General features: G+C 39.0%; 2 protein-coding genes across 3 annotated transcripts in view; one reads left to right on the forward strand and one right to left on the reverse strand.

The window, feature by feature from the left end:
- Positions 1–1,096: 1,096 nt before the first annotated feature.
- Positions 1,097–14,987, reverse strand: OLR1 (oxidized low density lipoprotein receptor 1). Its single transcript, XM_001145768.7, has 6 exons — positions 14,828–14,987; positions 11,893–11,994; positions 9,520–9,765; positions 3,590–3,729; positions 3,151–3,266; positions 1,097–2,821 (listed from the first exon to the last, which is right to left on the reverse strand). Exons 1-6 carry the CDS (start codon positions 14,901–14,903, stop codon positions 2,680–2,682), a joined length of 822 nt encoding a protein of 273 aa, XP_001145768.2. The 5' UTR covers positions 14,904–14,987; the 3' UTR covers positions 1,097–2,679.
- Positions 1,791–18,983, forward strand: part of TMEM52B (transmembrane protein 52B) — a 32,809-nt gene continuing 15,616 nt past the window's right edge. Inside the window, exons 1-3 of one of the 2 annotated variants that reach the window (XM_063786334.1) lie at positions 13,337–13,675; positions 15,105–15,242; positions 18,100–18,315. The gene's annotated coding sequence lies outside the window, so the exon portion shown is untranslated. Of the gene's footprint in view, positions 1,861–13,336; positions 13,676–15,104; positions 15,243–18,099; positions 18,316–18,983 lie in introns of those variants that run through there. The other variant, XM_063786335.1, reaches the window with a different exon arrangement.

Genomic DNA, 18,983 nt, shown 5'->3' on the forward strand with positions numbered 1-18,983 from the left:
AAAATAAAAAACTTCTGCTTTATGAGTATATTGTTCAAAGAATGAAAAGACAGGCTAGGCAGTGGCTCACACCTGTAATCCTAGTACTTCGGGAGGCCAAGGCAGGCAGATCACTTGAGGTCAGGAGTTCAAAACCAGCCTGGCCAACATGGTGAAACCCCATCTCTACTAAAAATACAAAAAATTAGCCAGGCATGGTGGTGGGCACCTGTAATCCCAGCTACTTGGGAGGCTGAGGCAGGAGAATCACTTGAACTTGGGAGGTGGAAGTTGCAGTAAGGTGGGATTGCACTACTCCAGCCTGGGCAACAGAGTGAGACTCCGTCTCAAAAAAAAAAAAAAAGACAAGACAAGAAAAACATTTCAAGATGCATATCTGATAAAAGGTTTTTATCCCAAATATATAAAGTTCTCAAACTCAACAGTAAGAAAAATAAACCAAGTAAAAATTCTCTAAAGATTTGTACAGTTACTTTATCAAAGTTACCTAATACAGATGGTAAATAAGCTTATAAAAATTTGCCTGGGGCGGTGGCTCACGCCTGTAATCCCAGCACTTTCAGAGGCTGAGGTGGGTGGATCACCTGAGGTCGGGAGTTTGAGAACAGTCTGGCCGACATGGTGAAACCCCGTCTCTGCTAAAAATACAAAAATTAGCTGGAAGTGGTAGCGGGCGCCGGTAATCCCAGCTACTTGGGAGGCTGAGGCAGGAGAATCGCTTGAACCCAGGAGGCGGAGGTTGCAGTGAGCTGAGATTGTGCCACTGAACTCCAGCCTGAGCAACAAGAGCGAAACTCTGTCTCAAAAACAAATCAACAAACAGAAATTTGTAGGATACACAGATTAAAACTATGAGGATATACCATTCGATATCTACTAGAATCATTAAAACTATAAGACGAACCATATGAAATTCTGGCATGTATGAGGTGGAACTGGAGCACTCATACACTGCTGGTAGGAATGAAAAATGGTACAACTTTGGAAAAGAGTTTGTCAGTTTCCTAAATAGTTAATCATACACCTACTGTGTGATGCAGACATTATACTCCTAAGTATTTAACCAAGAGAAAAGAAATCCTATGTTCGTACAGACTTGTACACAAATGTTCACAGCAGCTTTATTTGTAATATCCCAAAACTAAAACAACCCAAATGTCATCAACAAGTAAATGGGTAAACGAATTGTGGTATATCCATACAAGGGAATATTCAACATTTAAAAGAATGAATTCATACAAGCATCAAGATGGAGACATATGAATCTCAAAATAATTATGCAAAGTGAAAGAAGCCAGACAAAAAAAAAAGACATACTATATGATTCCATTCACATAAAACTCTACAAAATGCAAAATGAAAGCCGATTGGTGGTTTTCTGGGGAGGAGTCATCAGGAGGAGCATTGTGACACTTTGAGGGATGATGGATATATTCACTCTCTTAATTGTAGTATGCATGTTCTCCACAAGCTGTGAAAACTTATCAAATAGTACACTTTAAATATGTTCAGTTTATTTTATGTTAATTATATCTCAATAAAGCTTTTAACAAAAGCAAACATCTCTTGCCTACATAAGGATGACACAGCTCTTAAAAAAAAAAAAAAGATTCCTGCTAGATTGTGTGCAGCAAAATAAAAAGGCTTCCTTTAAAGTAGAATAGCCTGTGAAGAGTGGGTGGAAAGGAAATAGAAGCCTAAAAATAGAAGATATATTTCTAATTCCATCTGTTTCTATTCAGCAATATTTGCATACCTGGCTCAGTTTGTTCTAGATTGAGTGTCTTCATTTTTTTTGTCTTGTATGTTTCGGAATTATAGCATAGCAAAACAGAGTTGAGAAGAGTTCATCTACAAAAGGTATGTTCTTTAGGGAAAGAAATTCTATTCTTACCTCTGGGCCACACATCCCATGATTCTAACAAGAACTGTTGTGAAGGGTTAAAGCTATTAATCTGTTCTCTGGTAGAAAAAAAATGAAGAAATAATAACTGATTCAGGAAGTGGTAACAGGTTGTGGATTAGCTTACAGAAAAGACCACTCACTTACTAATTACTTTCTTGGGCTCCCCTCTTGCCCCAAAATGTGTGTGTGTGTGTGTGTGTGTGTGTGTCTGTCTGTCTGTCTGTAAGTGGTAGAGTCTGGAGATGGACCACAGTTTAAAAACCAAGGATTGATATCTTTTTTAAAGTTAAGAACATGAGTTTCTTGATTTCGGAATGGCCTCTGTCCTTCTTTGTTTCTTCATGTGCACTTTTTCCCAGAAATATTTCCCCTTTTTGCTCTCTGCCTGCACTTGAGCAAGTTCTCCATGTTCTGTCTTTTATGCAATTTTAGGAGTGTGAGGGGAAGGTGATAATGAGGTAAAGAAGACTGAGTTCAGAGGGTTTTCAAGCTTGAAGAGGAGTCAAATTTTAAAATAAAAAGGGGAAAATGGACTTCAGGCTGGCAGGGAAGCTTGGGACAAGCTAGGTGAAATAATACAGATAGCTAGAATCAAAAATGTTTTGACATAAAGGTGCCAGGCACCTGGAACCCCAGTTTCTGCAAAGGAGTTCTGCAGCCAGCTAAATGACAGTTTTCTGGGCTCTCATGTTTGGCACCCAAGTGACAAAGAATAGCTTAAATTCCAGAATAAAGCTCAAAGACTTTTTTCTTTTCTTCCAGAGCCTTCAAATTCACTGTGCTCTTAGGTTTGCCTTCTTCTGACATATACTGAAGGCAGCTAAAATGCAGTTTTCCGCATAAACAGCTCCTCGTTGTATATATGCACAGGTACCTGAAGGGTATGTCTGGGAAACAGCACCTCGGACTCTAAATCTGCAGGCAGGAAAAAACAAAACAAACAAACAAACAAAAAAACTTAGGTTTACTGCCACTTTGTTTCAGAAACTTAGCTTTTGAAACTTTTTGTCTTAAAGCCTCCAATCAGTAATAAATGTGGGAAGGAAAACTCAAGAAAATGTCTGAATGGTTAATGAGTAAATCTTTTTGTGAAAGAGGTAAGGAAGGAGACTTTGAGAAATTCCCCCAAGCTTCTCTCTGGCAAGAAGAGGACATTGGTGGGATGCAGGCAGTGACTTCACTAGCAGGTTCAGCAAAGAATAGGAAACTGACAAGAGAGGCATCAAAAAGAATGGGAAACTTACAAGTGGGGCATCAAAGGAGAACCGTCCTCCCAGAGCCATGGGTAGCTGGGGTTCCTCCGAGACAGCCCCATCCAGAATGGAAAACTGGAATAGGAAATTGCTTGCTGGATGAAGTCCTGTGGGGAGTAATGTTTCTGAGTTTGTGGAATCCACATGGTGGTTTTAGAATCTGAAAGTCAGTTAGTGTTAGATCCACAAAACTAAAGAACCAAAAGCTATCTTTGACATCCCCTTGATTGTTTTACGGAAACACTTACTGAAGGCTAGAGATACTACAGAGCTTGTCCGTCCAAGGTCATACACAAAATTGGTGATCAGATTAAGCTAAAAAAACAGACATTTTGGCTCTCAAACAAGAATTCCTCCAGTGACAGTTTAAACCAGATTAATTTCCCTACCAACCAATACTCCAGCCCAACAAATATCCATGAACACTCACCAGATCAGCTGTGCTATTAATTTTCAGCAACTTGGCATCCAAAGACAAGCACTTCTCTTGGCTCTTTTCCCAGTTAAATGAGCCCGAGGAAAATAGGTAACAGTTTTCTCCATGCCAGATCCAGTCTTGCGGACAAGGAGCTGGGAAGGATAGTATATTTCATCAGTCAGTTATGTTTGTGTAAAAGCAGTACTGCAGTTCTTAAATCAATGATCCCCTTAGTTCTCTCACGTGCATACTATTTATTTTTGTTTTTGTTTTTGTATTTTTAGTAGAGATGGGGTTTCACCATGTAGGCCAAGCCTCCCAAAGTAGTGGGATTATAGTCGTGAGACACCGCGCCCTGCCCACACTACTTCTTAAGTAAAATTTTACCCAGGTTCTGCAAATACCTAAATAGCCTCAGAGTCCTTATTTCTTCATTTTTTGGGAAAAAAAAAAAGAAAGAAAGAAAGCATACTGATTTTAGCAACCTAAATGTACTTCTCATTTAGCATTTTCACTTCCCCTGATGAAAAGCAAGTTAAGCTAGCATGTAATTTTAGAAACTGATCTATTTTTTAAAGTTGTGTTGGAAATAAAGAAAGTGAGGGTTGGGAGAACAGATATTTAATAGCCATTCTGCTATTTTTAAAAAGTAATGCTATGCATTTTAAAATTTCATATCTTTGAATAATGAATCTAGGCTTAAATACTATGTGTCTTGCTTTCAGACATGTGTTGTCTAATACAGTAGCCATATGTGATTTTTGAGTACTAGAAATATAGCTAGTTTGCATTTCTTAAAACAAATTGTTTTAATTGAAACAGGGTCTCACTATGTTGTCCAGGCTGGTCTTGAACTCCTGGCCTCAAGCAATCCTCCTGCCTCAGCCTCCCAAAGTGCTGGAGTTACAGGCATGACCCACCACACCCGGCTAGTTTGCATTAAGATGTACTATAAGTGTAAAACACACAAAAGATTTTGAAAACTTAATTTGAAAAAAAAAAAAGAATGTAAAACAGTCCATTAAAAATTTTTATACTGATTAGTATTGAAATAATATTTCAAATATCTTGGGTTAAATAAAATGTGTTTCTAAAATTAATTTTATCTGCTTTTTCATTTTTATGTGGTTACTAGAAATTTTAAGTATATATATATATATATATATATAACACATACTATATTTCTTTTGTACAGAGTTGTTCTAGGGAAAATAGTATATTAATATAAAGCGAGGATCTCAATTTAAATAAGATTTTAGAAAATAAGGAGATTTTCAGTAGCAAAATTCACAGGGAGTCCACCAAACCAAAAACAGGACTTAGACAATAGGCAAAATATACCAATGTCTACATGTTTATGGATGCTTTCAGGAACCTTCAAATCATCACTATCATCACCATCATCATCATCATCTCTCCCATCTCCTTAAGGGGAAACAAAGTACTCTGGTCTACACTACAACCAAAAGTGAAAAATTAAAATCTTTGAGAAAGGCAGCATTTTAATTTCATTCTCACTGTGGCATAAAACCACTAAATAAATGTATAAGAGTAGGCTTTATCAGAGAGGAGAAAATAGGAGGGACTGAAAAACAAAAAGAAAAAAGTGAATGAGAAAGAGCATACAAAACACTAAGCTGATTTTTCACCAAACTGATGCTTATAAAAAGAAAAAGAGACCAAGTTGAAAGCAGTCAATGCAAGCTTCTTACTTCTTAGTTTGCCTAACCCCATCATATTATGTAAATATAAATATATGTACGTTTTTGGCTGGGGGTGGTGGCTCATGCCTATAATCCCACCACTTTGGGAGGCTGAGGTGGGTGGATTGCTTGAGGCCAGGAGTTCCAGACCAGCCTGTGCAACATGGCGAAAACCCATTTCTACAAAAAACACAAAAATTCACTGGGCGTGGTGGTGTGCGCCTGTAGTCTCAGCTACTTAGGAGACTGAGGTGGAAGGATCACTTGAACCTAGGAGGTGGAGGTTGCAGTGAGCTGAGATCATGCCACTGCACTCTAACCTGGGTGACAGAGGAAGACTCTGTCTCAAAAAATATATTTAGATGTATATAAGTTTTTGTGGACTAAAAAGACAGTCTGAGCAAGTTTTCCCAGTTATGACAAAGTAAGAAGGACACATTACAAAATGTAGTATTTAAACTTACTGTATTTCTTTGTGTGTGTGTGTGTGTACACAAAAATAAACAGAGTAAGTGATATTTGTGTTTGTTAAATTATATAACAAATACAAATGTCACTTACTCTGTTTATTTTTTATATAATTTAACAAACACAAATATCACTCACTATGTGCCAGAAACTGTTGGAAGTACTGTACAGGTATTAACTCATTTAATCCTCACAGTATCTCTGTGAGATAGGTTCCAGTCATTTTCTTCATTTGACAAATAGAGGAGAATCTGGACCTAGATAATGTAACTCTAGAGTCTGGGTGTTTCACCACTATAACATACTACCTTTCAAACCTCTAAGTTACAGCCATTTGAGGAAGTGTTTCTCGGTGCCGCTCTCGAGACATTTTGATACAGAATCTTGAGGTAAATCTGTAATCTGCCACTTTTAACAATCTATTTACATACAGTAAAGTTTGAGAATCACCACAAATTCCATTGCTAAATGTGAAGTCTATTCCTGCAAAGGCCCTGCATCTCACTAGCTCGTTGGCCTAAAGCAAACATATAAGAACCTCTCAGCATCTCTCCCTCCTCATATATACATTGAAGACCACAGACTTTTTAGTAAAAAAGATAAAACTTGCCTCAACCTGGAAAAACCTGGGGTATCCTTTATGTGGTATTTTAGTATTACTTTTTAAAGACTTCTCAAAGCTCTTTGGTGGGCCGGTCATGGTGGCTCACACCTGTAATCCCAGCACTTTAGGAGGCCGAGGTGGGTGGATCACGAGGTCAGGGGTTCGAGACCAGCCTGACCAACATGGTGAAACCCCGTCTCTACTAAAAATACAAAAATTATCTGGGCGTGGTGGCAGGCGCCTGTAATCCCAGCTACTCAGGAGGCTGAGGCAGGAGAATTGCTTGACTCCGGGAGGCGGAGGTTGCAGTGAGCCTAGATCGCACCACTGCACTCTAGCCTGGGTGACAGAGCGAGACTCCGTCTCAAAAAAAAAAAAAAAAAAATGCTCTTTGATGAAAGGCAAAACTTTATTTGCTATCTCTACTAATTAGCCTTTATCTGACACTGTCAAGGAATGGAACATGTTACTTGGTATATCTGCCAGCATCAGACATATCACTTATTGTTTTTTATTAGTTGTTCATCCAGGGCATCTCTGGGAGATAGTTCTGGATGGTCCTGATGTAGATTTAATCCCATACAGCTGATAAAGACAAAATTCTCTTATGGCCTTGCCTGTGATATAAACCATTGGTTAGTATGTGGTTATGTCGGCTTTTATAAACATTCCTACCCTTAATAGATAAACTTTCTCCCTTTAAGCCTTCTTGAAGGTGGTATATTCATTTCCTTGCAAGCTCCAACTTTAAAGAGATTAAAAATGTTTGACACTTGCTAAAAATTATTTTGTTCAAAAATTTCTGCTAATTTTGAAAATGTAAATGACCTCTAAATAGTGAAGGGATTTACAAACTGCAAAACATTACACAAGATTACTTTTTATTATCATTTCACTTTATCCGAGTCTCAGTGTTCCACCTATCAAGGAAAAGCTTAGGTATCTGTGAACTATTATTATATGGTCTTTATTCAAATAAATTACGTGGTTGAGATTAAGTAAATTGTGCAAGCAAGAAGCTAGAGAGATCTCTGTTTATTAGAGGAAGTTTTTCTCTAATCCTGACAATAGGGCACTAATTTACGCACCTCCAAGGAAACAAAGTACCTCTGAATCACTCTCTCTCACACCTTTTAACTCTCCCTATGCCTAAAACCGTATACCTGATGTAATGACATACTGCAGAAAGACCAAATAATACAGTAGCTTCTGTAACAATATCAGGGTTCACATCATAGTCTTCTTATAGATGCTACTATTTCTGCCTGCCTCTGGATTCTGAGTCCCTTTAGACGGCTAAAATTAACTCATTTCTTCTTATATAAATAGACTTCTTGGACTCCTCATATTTTTGTCTAATCTGAAGTATCTGCCTAAGGCTTGCAAGCCAGTCTACCTCCATTGGCTCTATTTAAATTGATGGGCCCGGCACAGTGGCTCACACCTGTAATCCCAGCACTTTGGGAGGCCGAGGCGGGCGGATCACCCGAGGTCAGGAGTTCAAAACCAGCCAAGTTCAAAACTTGGTGAAACACCATCTCTACTAAAAATACAAAAATTAGCCAGGTGTGGTGGCGGGTGCCTCTAATCCCAACTATTCGGGAGGCTGAGGCAGGAGAATCCCTTGAACCCGGGAGGCGGAAGTTGCAGTGAGCCGAGAATGTGCCACTGCCCTCCAGCCTGGGGGACAGAGCGAGACTCCCTCTCAAAAAAAAAAAAAAAAAAAAAAAAAATTAGCTGGGCGTGGTGGTGGGTGCCTGTAATCCCAGCTACTTGGGAGTCTGAGACATGAGAATTGCTTGAACCCTGGAGGCGGAGGTGGCAGTGAGCCGAGATCAGGCCACTGCATTCCAGCCTGGGCGACAGAGCGACACTCCATCTCCAAAAATTGAAATCAAATAAAATAAGTTGATGTAGTACACTTTAAGAAATAATGCCACAGAGTGAGCTAATGTAGAGTTAGGGGTAGACAGTTGCAAGGACAAAAAGACCCCTTAGAAAAAGAAATACAGTGATTAAAATGCATTGGAATGGAAAGAGATAAGGATCTATGGAATGGGGTGGGGGTGGCAGAATTCTTCAAGAAAAATGTCAAAACTGCTACTAGGGAGGCTGAGGCAAGAGAATCACTTGAACCCAGGAGGTGGAGGTTGCAGTGAGCTGAGATCACACCACTGCATTCCAGCCTGGGTGTGACACAGCGAGACTGTCTCAAAAAATAAAAAAAAAAGAAAGAAAAATCTCAAAACTAAAATTTTAAAAAGAAGAGGCTCTTATAAAGAAGGAAAACTTAAATCCACCAAAAGGTATGCTTAATTAAATCAGATTTTTCAAGGATTTGACATAGCATAGGGTGGTTCTGATAAAAAATTTAGAACTTCTTGCTGGGTGTGGTGGCTCACACCTGTAATCCCAGCACTTTGGGAGGCTGAGGCAGGCGAATGACTTGAGGTGAGGAGTTTGAGACCAGCCTGTTCAATATGGCAAAACCCTGTCTCTACTAAAAGTACAAAAATTAGTTGGGCATGGTGGCTCATGTTTGTAATCCCAAGCACTTTGGGAGGCTGAGGCAGGAGAATCGCTTGAACCCAAGAGGCAGAAGCTTAGTGAACTGAGATCACACCACTGCTTTCCAGCCTGGGTGACAGAGCAAGACTCTGTCTAAAATTAAAAACTAATAATAAAATAAAATAAAATAAATAAAAAATTGACCGAGAGCGGTGGCTCATGCCTGTAATCCTAGCACTTTGGGAGGCCGAGATGGGTGGATCACCTGAGGTCAGGAGTTCGTGACCAGCCTAGCCAACATGGTGAAACCCTGTCTCTACTGAAAATACAAAAATTAGCTAGGCATGGTGATGGGAGCCTGTAGTCCCAACTACTTGGGAGGCTGAGGCAAGAGAATCACTTGAACCCAGGGGGTGGAGGTTGCAGTGAGCAGAGATCACACCACTTCACTCCAGCCTGGGCAAAAGAGCGAAACTCCATCTAAAAAAAAAAGAAAAAGAAAGAAAAAGAAATTGAGAACTTCTTGTATAGAACATTATGAATGAATAATGATATGCATAACAATAGACCAATTTTGAGCCCAGAATTGTTTCCAAAAAATAGTTAGGATTGGACAGAAAGCTTCCACTATGGCTCCTTACCCACCCTTCTCCCAATACCTGAACAATTTGCTACTCTCTTCAGTGTTTCTTGGAGATTCAGATTCTGGTGGTGAAGTTCCATTTGCTCTTTGGATTTCTCATTCAGCTTCCGAGCAAGGGTTTCTATCATTTCCTTGAGTTCGTTTTGTGACTCCTGTGAAGCTTCTTCTGCTTGTTGCCGGGCTGAGATCTGTCCCTCCAGTTTCTTTTTCTGGTGAGTTAGGTTTGCTTGCTCTTGTGTTAGGAGGTCAGACACCTGGGATACTGAATCACAGTTGCGTTAAGACTCTAGTTCTAATCCAAATAAAAATCCCTCCAGGGACTTTTTGAGGAAATCAAAACAGAATTAAATCTATTTTGACAATAGATAAGCTGCTGGAAAATGACCCAGATTTACTCAGAAGTTACAGATTTGGAGGTTCTTGAATATTCCTACGGTATTTTGTTTAATGTCAGGAACATTGCAAACACTTGTAATTTTTTTAAAAATTACCAAGATTTTGGCCAGGCATGGTGGCTCAGGTCTGTAATCCCAGCACTTTGGGAGGCCGAGGCAGGCAGATCACGAGGTCAAGAGATAGAGACCATCCTGGCCAACATGGTGAAACCCCATCTCTACTAAAAATACCAAAGAAATTAGCTGAGGGTGGTGGCACGCGCCTGTAGTCCCGACTATTCAGGAGGCTGAGGCAGGGGAATCACAGTGCCACTGCACTCCAGCCTGGCGACAGAGGGAGACTGTCTCAAAAAAAATAAACAACAACAACAACAACAACAACAAAACCCAAGATTTTTTTTTATTGAGTTACAAATGAAAAGTAATCACAAGATAACCAGTACAGCATTAGAATAAATAAAATAAGGAAAACCTGAAATAGACACCCACCAGACTCAGTGACTATTAGTAGGAATTGTCATTAGCGATTTACTCTATTTATGTCTCAATTCCTCTGCTGTGTCTCCTCCCATTCTGTCTACTCTTCCAGACTTCCTAATTTTAAGAACTGTGACATACACCCCTTTTTTGAGACAGCCACGCACACTGTGTCACAAGAGTCTCCAAGAATTTTTTCTTTTCTTTTTTTTTCCCCCTTGGCCACAGTACATTTTAGGAAGGGTGAAGATAAAGTGAAGGTTGTGAAATCAAGCAGGCAATAACATGTTAAGGGTCAAATGTCTCAGTTCCTGAATTTTGATGGTGCAATACAAAGCAGACCGCTTGGTTTGAAGGCAGCTTTGATCCTGTTATAAGATGATCAAAGGCTCAAAAGATTTTTCTGGTCACCACCACTAAGTCAAGGGCACTTCTCCTTGTCACTAGGAAAGGCCCTAAGTATTTACAAATTTAAAATAAAATAGTTTGTGAGCTTGAACAACAGTTAGGAAGCAAATAGCACTTCAATGGCCATAATAACCTGGATCCTGGGTAGCCTAAACAACTCAGTTCTACAACCTAAATTCACAGGCAGTTCAGGTGAACGTTGGGCACCATTTTCTTTCCTTCTTGGCCACTCTGGGCCATCTTTTCACTTCTTTTTTTCCCTCAATATCTTCTCTTTTCTAAATGCTCTTATTATAAATGTGAAATATATTTTATTTTAAATGTTTTATTTATTAAGATTGTGTTTCTGGTTCTTAACATTAAAATGGTATTTAATTATCTCTATCAAAACTCAGCAAGCTAAATAAAATTTCTTTTACTTTTGGGCCTCTCAGATGATCTTGGATATTAGTAACTTTAAGTTATTATCTTCTCCATCATTCTAGAATTTAAATAGGCTCTATCCATGAGGTTGGTTTTTTGTTTGTTTGTTTTGTTTGAAATGGAGTCTCGCTCTGTTGCCCAGGCTGGAGTGCAATGGTGCAGTCTCAGCTCACTGCAAATTCCACCTCCCCGGTTCAAGCTATTCTCCTACCTCAGCCTCCTGAGTAGCTGGGATTACAAGCATGTGCCACCACACCCGGCTACTTTTTGTATTTTTAGTAGAGATGGGGTTTCACCATGTTGGCCAGGCTGGTCTTGAACTCCTGACCTCAGGTGGTCCACCCACCTTGGCCTCCCAAAATGCTGGGATTACAGGTGTGAGCCACCGCACCTGGCCTATCCATGAAGTTATGAAAACAAAAGAAACAAAACAAAACAAAACAAAACAAACAAACAAACAAACAAATGCCTACCAATTGTAATTTTTATTTCATGGCTCTATCCATTTGAAGATGAACAATATACCCATTTATTTTCATGGTCACTCTTAAAAACATTTTGCCTAAAATGAATCTATATCAAGGCTGTTTGTAGTTGTTATGAAAGAAACTTATAAACCATATTTATTAACCTCATTTCCAACACCCCTGCCCCAATAAACATCAGTTCCGTATTTTAGCACTTACATTGCATGCCCAGCACCATAATGGTCACTACTAATCCCAGGCAAAGGACCCCTAGAGTCGCAGCAGCCAGGCACCACCATGGAGAGTAAAGAAACTGAAGACCTAGAGTGACAGAGGATAGAATCAGAAAGACAAAAAAGAGTGAACAAGTAAGCAAACCATTCCTTGGAGCCTGTCTGTACTTGGTGATTTACTCTGTTTATGTTTTAGTAAATAGACATAAATAGTTTGCATTCCATACCACTAGTCCTCCAAATGGCTCTGCAAATAATTCATCATACACATTTAGGAATGGAAAACAGGGAGAGTTAAGGAATTTAAGTAATTTACCCATGGTCACACAGCCAGTAAATTCAGAGCCAGGATTCGATACCAGATATTTGAATCTAAATATATGATTCTAAAGCTTATACTTTATCTACTTTCCCCACAATTACTCCTCAAGAAACTCACAGTCCAGCTTGGTTGGATCAAATTCATCCACAGTGCAGAGAGCCTGAAGTTTTTAATATAGACCACGTGTACACATGTGCACACAAAAGTAACATAAATGTCAGACATCAAGCAAACAAGCTTTCTTCATTTAATCAACTGAGATTACCTCAAATAACTTTATGAATAATTTTATGCTATTCAATTATGAGTCCACGAAAATTACAACCTGGAACTGGGGTTATTAATCAAAGAAAAGTAGGGATGAAACCTTGATATTAATTTAGCTTATATTAACAGCATATCCTACGCTCACGCCAAGTGTAGGCTTGATTTTACAAGAGAAATATTCACCATTTTGAAAAAAAATCACATAGCTCACAGGTGTATGAATATTCAATTATGTGTTCCACCACTAAAAAAAAAAAAAAATCACAGATATTACTGGTTGTGTAGGAAAACATCCCATACAATGTATTTGGTTTCCTCACCTTGTGAGATAAACAAATAAGGTACTCCTATCATTATCCTCTGTATGCAAATAAGGAGACTGAAAGGTTTAGTGACTTGCTTAAGATCACACAGATGCTAAAACCCAAAAATAAGTCTTAGGTCTAATTGTCAGTAGCTACATGACTTGAAATATTATAATAATACAATTTCCAGTGTGAATGTATAATGATCCAGTCAAGCAGTGGTCAGATATATTCAAAGTTTTCATATGTCAAAGGTAGTGTGTTAGACTCCACAAATGATAAAAAAGAAGATAGAAACTTGACAGGGATAAATATGGTTCATCTTCTGATTCAATACTTACTGGCTTCTAGAGTGTGTGTGGCAAGCTAGCAGAGAAGTTGTAGAAGATAGCTGTGTCTCTTGCAAATAATTGCCTAATTCTAGCCTCAGGGGCAAATACCTCTATGTAAATCTTTCAACTCTGTGGTCACTGTTCATTCCACATTGTAGGGCATCAGATACCCTCATCGTGCTCTTTTTTTTTTTTTTTTTTTTGAGGGGGAGCTTGCTCTTCGCCCAGGCTGGAGTGCCATGGCGCCATCTCAGGTCACTGCAACCTCCGCCTCCTGGGTTCGAGCGATTCTCCTGCCTCAGCCTCCTGAGTAGCTAGGATTGCAGCCGCGCACCACCACAGCAGGTTAAATTTTGTATTTTTAGTACAGATGAGGTTTCACCGTGCTGGTCTCGAACTCCTGACCTCATGATCCGCCCACCTCAGCCTCCCAAAGTGCTGGGATTACAGGCGTGAGCCACCGCGCCTGGCCTCATCACTCTTAAATAATGAAAAACTAAATTTTTAGAGGAAAAAGAAAATCACAGGACCCTGTGAAGGAAGGTACGTGTTCCCTTTTTCTATAGATTCTCTTTGTCCTGTGTCCTTGGTAGGCAGAGACCATTAATCCAACTGCTGCCCCTACTAGTGATTTTCCAATCATAAACCAATCCGATTCTTTGCAGTAGGTACCGATCTAACCAAGATTCTGAAAGAAGAATCAATCTCATGATTATTGTAAAATTCAGACCCTCAATATTTACTACACAAATAATGAATGAGTAAAGAAACGAATGACTATTGTTCACTTCTGGTTTTACCTATAAATATCAGCACTGTTTTTATAGCAGTTTAGTTCATTGGCTCAAATGTTAAATCACTCCATGCTCACACTTATGTTCTCTATTGAGAGAAATTTCTGTTTTGTTTTTGGAAATGTAATTTGGAATTTCTTTATCCAAATTTCTGACAATACTTGTCTCTCTTTCTCTCCTTATATTCTGTTCATTTTCCTCAGAACAGATATAGAATAAAAGGCAATTTACCCAGATTGTCTGTGGAATTGGGATTATGAATTAATTTATAGCTATGCAATTTAATTACTGGATGGGTCAAACAGAACTTACAATTTTTCAAAGCAGTAGTACACAACAAAATGTAACTTATGCTAAACTATACTGAATATCATTTACTTTGCCTGCATAATTCATGAGGTACTTCAGGTTTTTGTAGTGCCTGAAGGACTCTTACAGAAATTATCGTTATATACACCAGATAAATTTGGTTCCCGAGCCCTCCGATGTATAGAATTCTGGATAAATGGGAGTTTGTGGTACAGTCCTAGCTCTACCACTTATTAGCTCCGTAAAACTGGATGATGTTGTTAGTCCTCCTGATGCCCAGTTAGCTCTCTGTAAAAGGGAGATAGTAATAGTACCAATCTCAAAATGTTATTGCGAAGATTCCGAGAAATAATACTCTGAAAGTGAATAACATATAGAATAACCTGTAGTAAATACTCAGTATAAATTGTTATAAATAAGTTGTCATCATCATCATCATTATAGCCTTCTTGTTTTTCTTTTAAGTAAATGGTATTAATTCTATTTTCCCATACTTGGGTGTTTAGCTTTCTAATCCCATTCTTCGGTGAATTTACATTTTGGGGCTAACACTGGGATTCTTTCCCTGTACACATTTTCCCATCCCTAGTACCTTTAGCTTTTTTTCCATTTGACTTCTCATCAGGCTGGTCCTTCACAGTCTGGATCTTTAGGTCATCAAAAGTCATTTCCAAATTCAAGCTAAGAATGAGAGAGTGAAGCAGTCACGAACTTCAACAAACTAAAAATATGTGAGCTTCTGCTGAAGTATTTAAATAGCTACTGTTATCTAATAGAAGAATGACTCAATCATTGGTAGGAGGAAGGAGAGGCTTTGCTTCATATTGGGAAGTTCGCTGACGCAAATTCTTGAGTTATGTGTATTGCAGGTGGAGAAAGTGGTGATTCTGAAGGTGTTTCAGGATATTTCGCTAAGTAATTTATGAAAGGGAAAACTATTTTTCATGAGCATCAGAGGAGAGATATTGTACCCACTCTTCAGAGACAGAAACTGAAATTCAAAGAGAGTAAGTCACACTACATTTGTAAAAAATGTGCCAGAATTATGGGCCAAAATATTTGATTCCAATGTTTGTTTGTTAATTTCATTAGCAGACTGTTTCTATATGGTGTCTTTTACGAACCACATATATTCTCTTTTGATTTTCACTGTTTTATCTGGCAATGGATCTAAGAATTTTGGGGTGAATCACATATGGCTCCCATTTCCAGCGATGGTGTGTCCTGGGTGATTTTAGAATTTATCTGGGGCTACTAGTTCATGCAGTGCCAGTGTAACGTAGCAGCAGAGAGCACTTTGAATGCAGAAAGAGCTAGTTTCAGTACTTTCCTTTAGTCTACAATCTTGGGAAATCTTAATACTTTGAATCTATGTCTTTGTCTGGAAATTAGGGATAATGTCTACCTGATAAAATTGTTATAGGAATTCAAATGACATGTCTGGAAATTAGGGATAATGTCTACCTGATAACATTGTTATAGGAATTCAAATGACATGCTGGGTAAAAATAATAAGCTTTTTTACACTAGGTTTGTGAAAAATGTCACGTTGCTATAGGAATTCAAATGACACGCTGGCTAAAAACGACAAGCTTTGTACTTGGAGCATAATAAGAACCCAAAAAATAATAATTATTAGTATAGTACTAATATTCAGCACAGTTGAATTACCCATCAAATAATGTATTTCAGTAAAATCCATGATTGACTCATGTCACAAAGATGCTCACATGACAGACCCATAAGTATGTCTATATGTATTTACTGATAGAATACTTTTCTATTTTCCCTTGACAACCTCCTAACCAGATATATATCTATTAGAGATGTCTTCTGAAGGAAGTATTTATAAGCAAAATGATATGATATCTGGCATTTACTTTAAATTACTCCAGGAAGAAAAAGTGCAAAGAAAAGAATACACAAAGGAAGAATGGACAAATAAATACATAAATAAAACATATAGGAAACTATTAGGAAAAATGACCAATATTGACAGCCTAATTAGGATTCCATTTCCCTCCTCCTCCCTGTTTCCTATATTCCTTTTATTATGTGCAGAGTATTTGAGAACAAATTGAAAAAGTTGGCCAGGTGCAGTGGCTCATGCCTGTAATCTCAGCACTTTGGGAAGCTGAGGGGGGGGTGGATCACTGAGGTCAGGAGTTCGAGACCAGCCTGGCCAACATGTTGAAACCCTGTCACCACTAAAAATACAAAAGTTAGCTGGGCCTGGTTGCAAGCCTATAATCCCAGCTATTTGGGAGGTGGAAAATGAAAATGCTTTTCATTTTCAGTGAGCTGAGATTGTGCCACTGTACTCCAGCCTGGGCAACAGAGCGAGACTCCATTTAAAAAAAAAAAAAAGGAATTAAAAAATACTGAAACGATATCACACTGAAAAGGGCACATTATCATTTCTACAGTGACTCAGTTATTTTGGATGCCATGAATATTATAGAACGTAAAGTGTTTACCATTTCAACCATTTTTAGGTGTACTGTTCAGTGGCATTAAGTACATTTACATTGTTGTGCAGCCATCACCACCATCCATCTCCAGAACTTTTCATCTTCCCCAACTGAAACTCTATACCCACCAAGCAATAACTCCTGTGATGGTGAATTTCATGTGTTTTGTTTGTTTGTTTGTTTGTTTTTGAGATGGAGTTTCGCCCTTGTTACCCAGGGTGGATTGCAATGGCATGATCTCGGCTCACTGCAACCTCCGCCTCCTGGGTTCAAGCAATTCTCCTGCCTCAGCCTCCTGAGTAGCTGGGATTACAGGTGCCCGCCACCCCTCCCGGCTAATTGTTTTGTATTTTCAGTAGAGACAGGGTTTCACCATGTTGGCCAGGCTGGTCTTGAACTCCTGTCCTCAAGTGATCCGCCTGCCTCAGCCTCCCAAAGTGCTGGGATTACAAGCGTGAGCCACCGTGCTGGCCTTCTATGTCTTCTTGACTGGGTCATGGGGTTCCCAGACAGGATGCTTTTAAATGAGATTAACGTATTAATCAGCAGAGGAAAGCAGATTTCGCTGCATAATGTAGGTGGGCCTCGTCCAAAAGTTGAAGGCCTAAAGAACAAAAAGCTTCTAACCTTCCCCCAAATAAGAAAGAATCCTCCAGCTGTCTATGGACTGGAACTCAGCCATCAACTCTCCCAGTTCTCCACTCGCTGGCCGAGTCTGGCAGCCCACACTCCAGATTTTAAATTACCAGGCTCTATAATCATACAAGCCAATTCCTTATAATAAATCTATTTCTATGTATGTACACAGCGTATTGATCCTCTTTCTCTGCACAGACCTAATACAAATCCCAATTCCTTTCTCCTTTCTTGGAAACCACCGTTCCATTTTTTTGTTTCTATAAATTGGTTTATTTTAGGCACCTCATACTGGTGGAATCATACAATATTTGTCCTTTTGTATCTAACTTATTTTATTTAGCATTATGTCTTCAACAATTATCAATGTGGTAGCATGTGTCAGAATTTTGTTCCTTTTAAAGTCTGTATAATATTCCATTGTATGTATAAACCACATTCTACATTTTATTTATCCATTGATGGACGTTTGGGTTTATCCTGTTTTTAAAGATCAGTGGGATAGTTTCTACAGTCCTTGTGTGGCAGATAACTGGACAGATTTGAAAAATTGTAGAGGGCTCTCATTATTCCTGCCTCCTGGTGTTCAGGTTCTTGTGTAATCCTTCCCCTTGAGTGTGAATGAGACCTATGACTTGGAGTGTAGCAGAGGTGCTGGAATGTATGTGATCATCTACGTGTGCTTATGTAAGGTATAGCGACTATTATGCTAAAGTCACTCTCCCTCTTCTATTTCCATCTTTATCTCCCTGTCTAGATTTTTAAAAGCAAGCTTAAATGGATCCAGCAGCCATAGAGAAATAAATTCTGCCTGAGGGAGCTTGCAAGTGAATCTTCCCAGGCTCACCTGAGAATGCATGATGAGAGTGCAGCCCAGCAGCCACCTTGATTGCAGCCTTGTGAGACATCAAGCAGAGGACCCAACTAAGTTGTGCCCACACTTCTGACTCACAGATACTTTGAAATAATAAAAGTACATTGTTTTACCTTGCTGCTCACATAATTTGTGGTGATGTGTTACACAGCATATCAACCTAAAACATTCTATGATAAACTGAATCCTTCTGTCTTGTTTAACTTTTTTAACTCTAATCTGTCTACTGATTTCAGTGCCTTTGAAGCTGTCACTCAATCCCTATGCTGTGATCTTGGCTCATCAGATGGAAACACTTCCCAAGGGATCTCCCAAGGGTTGCACAGATGAAACTTCTTCTGCTATATTATTTATTTTTGAAGTCAGGGCTGTGGCCCTACCCACTGACTTATAGTTTGAGGTTGATGCCTCAGAGTCCTGGCCTCTATTTTATTGAGGCACAGAGAGGAAAGAAATCCAAAGTTGGCCACCTGACTTAGGCAAGGTCAAAAGGAGAATGATCAATGGAACCAGAAGTAAGCAATTTGTTTGGCTACACTTGTTACACCAGTTGTATAACAATTCCCTGAAGCATAGGTGTAAAACTCTATGTACATGCACCCTCTACTGGTTCCACTCCAAGTCCTTAACTACCTGGGCATAAGCTAATGATTCACAAGCTTAATGGAACTGCACAAGATTGTATAGGATTGTAATGAGACCATTTCCCTCTACCCCAGCTACCTGCCTTTCTGTACCTGTCCAAAGTGTACTTCGTTCAGTCTTCT

This window comes from Pan troglodytes, chromosome 10 (genome assembly GCF_028858775.2).
Source record: "Pan troglodytes isolate AG18354 chromosome 10, NHGRI_mPanTro3-v2.0_pri, whole genome shotgun sequence".
Taxonomy (NCBI): Eukaryota; Metazoa; Chordata; class Mammalia; order Primates; family Hominidae; genus Pan; species Pan troglodytes.

Bases quoted from the DNA above. Each gene is read 5' to 3' on its own strand.
- OLR1 (XM_001145768.7), bottom strand. From the start codon at position 14,903: ATGACTTTTGATGACCTAAAGATCCAGACTGTGAAGGACCAGCCTGAT. The intron at 11,995-14,827 runs GTACTAGGGATG...CTGTCACTCTAG, and splicing joins AAATGGAAAAAAAGCTAAAG to GTCTTCAGTTTCTTTACTCT. The intron at 3,730-9,519 runs GTATTGGGAGAA...TATCCTTCCCAG, and splicing joins GAGAGTAGCAAATTGTTCAG to CTCCTTGTCCGCAAGACTGG.